The sequence below is a fragment of the Oratosquilla oratoria genome, chromosome 39 (assembly GCF_046742065.1).
Source record: "Oratosquilla oratoria isolate Oo_2021 chromosome 39, ASM4674206v1, whole genome shotgun sequence".
Taxonomy (NCBI): domain Eukaryota; kingdom Metazoa; phylum Arthropoda; class Malacostraca; order Stomatopoda; family Squillidae; genus Oratosquilla; species Oratosquilla oratoria.
The window spans coordinates 10,554,178-10,557,659 of record NC_134815.1 but is presented as its reverse complement, the minus strand read 5'-3'; the positions used below and the strand labels follow the sequence as shown (position 1 = coordinate 10,557,659).

Sequence of the window (3,482 nt, the reverse complement as noted above, 5' to 3'; positions counted from 1 at the left end):
CAATAAATTCAGGACTACAAATACGAAAAGCTCTTAAATACATTGAGGCAAATACTGTACGTTTAATATTATTTGGATGAGAAGAATAATAATGAATATATGAACTTACATTGGTTGGTTTACGATATACTTTAAATCTAAGGCTATTGTCATGACGTAGGATAGTGCAATCTAAGAAAGGTAAGGTACAATTTTTCTCAATTTCTAAAGTAAATTTAATAGAATCAACAAGGGTATTCAACTTAGTTAAAAAATTATGGACATTTTTATCTTCTGGCCAAAGACATAAGATGTCATCAATATACCTAAGCCAAGGGATGTTAGGAGGGAAGATTGTGCGTAATATTTTGGTTTAAAAAAATTCCATGTATAAATTACTTAAAACTGGGGATAAAGGGTTTCCCATACTCATGCCGAATTTTTGGGAATAGAAATTACCATTAAATTGAAACTTACAATCTTTGACACATAATTTAATTAGTTCAATCAATGTAGATGATGGCAATGGAAGAACATGTTTATTAAGTTCATCTTGAAGGTAAAATAATAAATCATCTATGGAAACTTTTGTGAATAAACTGACTATATCAAAACTAACCAATGTAAATTTATAATTAGGTTTAATATTATGGAGTTTGTCTATTAAATCAGAAGTGTTTGTAACATGAGAAGAAGAGATTGTACCTACTAAAGGGCTAAGGATAGTAACTAGCCATTTGGAAAGCTTGTAAGAAGCGGAACCAATTGACGAAACAATAGGTCTAGCGGGGTTGTTACATTTGTGAGTCTTAATGAGACCATACATATGTGGCAAAGGGGGACTAATTGAAGTGAATTTCTGTAAGAGGTCTCTATTCTTATGAAGCAGTTCTTTTAATTTCTTATTATAATAACTATTAACTACTTCTGCACTGAAGATGTAATATACGAAAGCGCTCTGCTTCGTTAGTTTCTTTTTCCAAGTGGTCTACTTTGCATAAGTGAACACACGTACCCGTGTTCTTATTAGCATATATATATATATATATATATATATATATTCATATATATATATACATATATATATACTGTATATATATATGTACATATGTATATATATATATGTATATGTATATATATATATATATATATATATGTGTGTGTGTGTGTGTGTGTGTGTGTGTGTGTGTGTGTGTGTGTGTGTGTATCATTATCAACTACTAGTGTCCCTCTTTTATCTTATCCACCATACATCTACATGAATCCACCCTTTGGCGTGGTGTCGTCTTTGAAAATAGAAGCACTGGTTATAACTTACAAAATGCAATAAGTTCTCTTTTAAGGGTGGAATAATTCATATTACGTAGGAACTCTCTGACTTACCTGGAATTCTTGCGAAGGGCACTCCGACGCAAGACACCTCGGACACTTTTTCCACAAAGCGTGAGGTTGAGGACATATCATACCCCATACCATGGATATCATTCCCACTTCTTCCTCTCCCTCCGATACCTCCAGCACCGCCTATGCCACCAGGACCGCCAATTCTATCACCACCCATACCACCAGTACCAAATCCAGGTGTCCGGTCACTTTTGCCCTCAGTGCCCGCGAGTCTGCAAGAACACATCATGTTGAAGGAACAAGGGATCATCTGAGAGGCAGGAGGAGCAAAGGCGTGAACGATTGGCGCATCGAGAGATAGTTTAAGGCTGATTACAAGAAACACGACGGAGAAGAAGTTGTGACGAAGAGGGACGATGAAGGGGCGCTGGAGGAGGAGAAGGAGAGGAACGCGTTGCTTCTTCATCATTGCTTTGCGTTCAGTGCCGAGAGACATCTGTGGAGAGAAAAGAGAAACACGAAATTAGGTTCCAGTCTTCAGGCACGGGGTAGGAAGAAATGTTTATTCTTTTGATTGGAACAATGATTCTTGTTTGTCAAAACGCATTTACTTGGTTATTTACATCCAAAGAAAGACCTACACAAAATGGAAAAATAAAGACAATCACATTCATACATATCTAAGTATATATATTATAAAACACACATAACACGTAAACATACATTTACATATGCATTTATACAATATATATATACATATATATATATATACAGTATATATATATATATATATATATATATATATATGTATGCATACATACTCGAATATATATATATATATATATATATGCATACATACTCGAATATGTATATGTATATATATATATATGCAATCATACTTGAATATGTATATATATATATATATATAGACTGTATATATATATATATATATATATATATCTATATCTATATATATATATATATATATCTGAATAGAATCACCAGTGACGGTGAATAAAAATTCTCCAAACTGGTAGTTAATCTTACTCCCGAGGGACTAAGTGGACTGCTAACTGCCGTCCGAACTTAATTTTGCAGAGCACCATGACCAACTTGCAGCTCATGGTTAAGCTGGTTCGTTTCCTTGATGGACTTATCGTCGTGTAGTCATACCTGAATAGAATCACCAGTGACGGCGATGTTGATCAAATAATTCCGACTGTCGTCCCCGGATTCGAACCGAGGATACCAAGATCAATATGCCAACGCTATACCGACTGAGCTAACGGGCCTAAAAATTCTTCAACCTGGGAGTCAATCTTACTCCCGAAGGACTAAATCGGCTGCTAACTGCCGTCCGAACTTAATTTTACAGAGACCCATGACCAATATGTATATAAATATATATATATATATATATGTAAATATGTGTGTGTGTGTGTGTGTGTGTGCATGTGTCCGTGTGTGTCTGTTTGTGCGTGTGTATAAGTATGTACATACATATACTCATCTTATCAACCATTTAGTGTTATGTATATGTATATATATATATATATATATATATATATATATATGTATATATTTATATTCTTCGTATAAATGGGGAGGAGATTCTCTCTCAAGCATATTTCATTGAATGAAATGGCAAGCTTGTGATCAAGCTTTTTGTCAATCTTCTCTCTCTTTCGTAAGTCGACTTTGCCTTCCATAGGCAGGAGTCCAAGTAATTCGCCGTATACCATTATATAGAAATAGGCATAGTCGAAAGCCAAAACGCGTTTTTGCACCTCCTGGTGCTTCTTCAGTGGCAATTGAAGTAATGAAGATTCCATGAATATCAGCAACTTTTATATCCGGAAGGTGGATGGTGATTGGCTGGATTACTGCGGGTTAGGTACGGTCTGTTCTCCCATTGGCTGAGCGGTGCGTGACGTCATCCGTTTGCGCCCCAGTACCGTAATGGGCGGACCTCCTAACGCTGGGTGACGCTTGCAGGTCATGGGCTTGTATATTAAGATTTGAGGAAAGATCTTTTATGTATAGAGCCTCAGGATAGGTAGTCTTCTAGGGTCTTGGTGTGCGGCTAAAATTTCTGGGTTTCCCTTCGTAAGATGGTGTGGTATCTTTTGAGTGATTCTTAGGAGCACCTGCTGTCAGAT

The 3,482-nt window shown here is 35.8% G+C and overlaps 1 protein-coding gene across 1 annotated transcript in view; it reads right to left on the bottom strand.

Annotated features, from left to right (window-relative positions):
- LOC143020286 (chaoptin) overlaps positions 1–1,815 on the bottom strand; it is an 860,981-nt gene extending 859,166 nt beyond the window's left edge. The window contains exon 1 of the mRNA XM_076176530.1: positions 1,363–1,815. Coding sequence (XP_076032645.1) covers positions 1,363–1,792 — 430 coding nt within the window. The 5' untranslated portion in view covers positions 1,793–1,815. The remainder of the gene's footprint in view (positions 1–1,362) is intronic.
- Between the last annotated feature and the right edge of the window lie 1,667 nt (positions 1,816–3,482).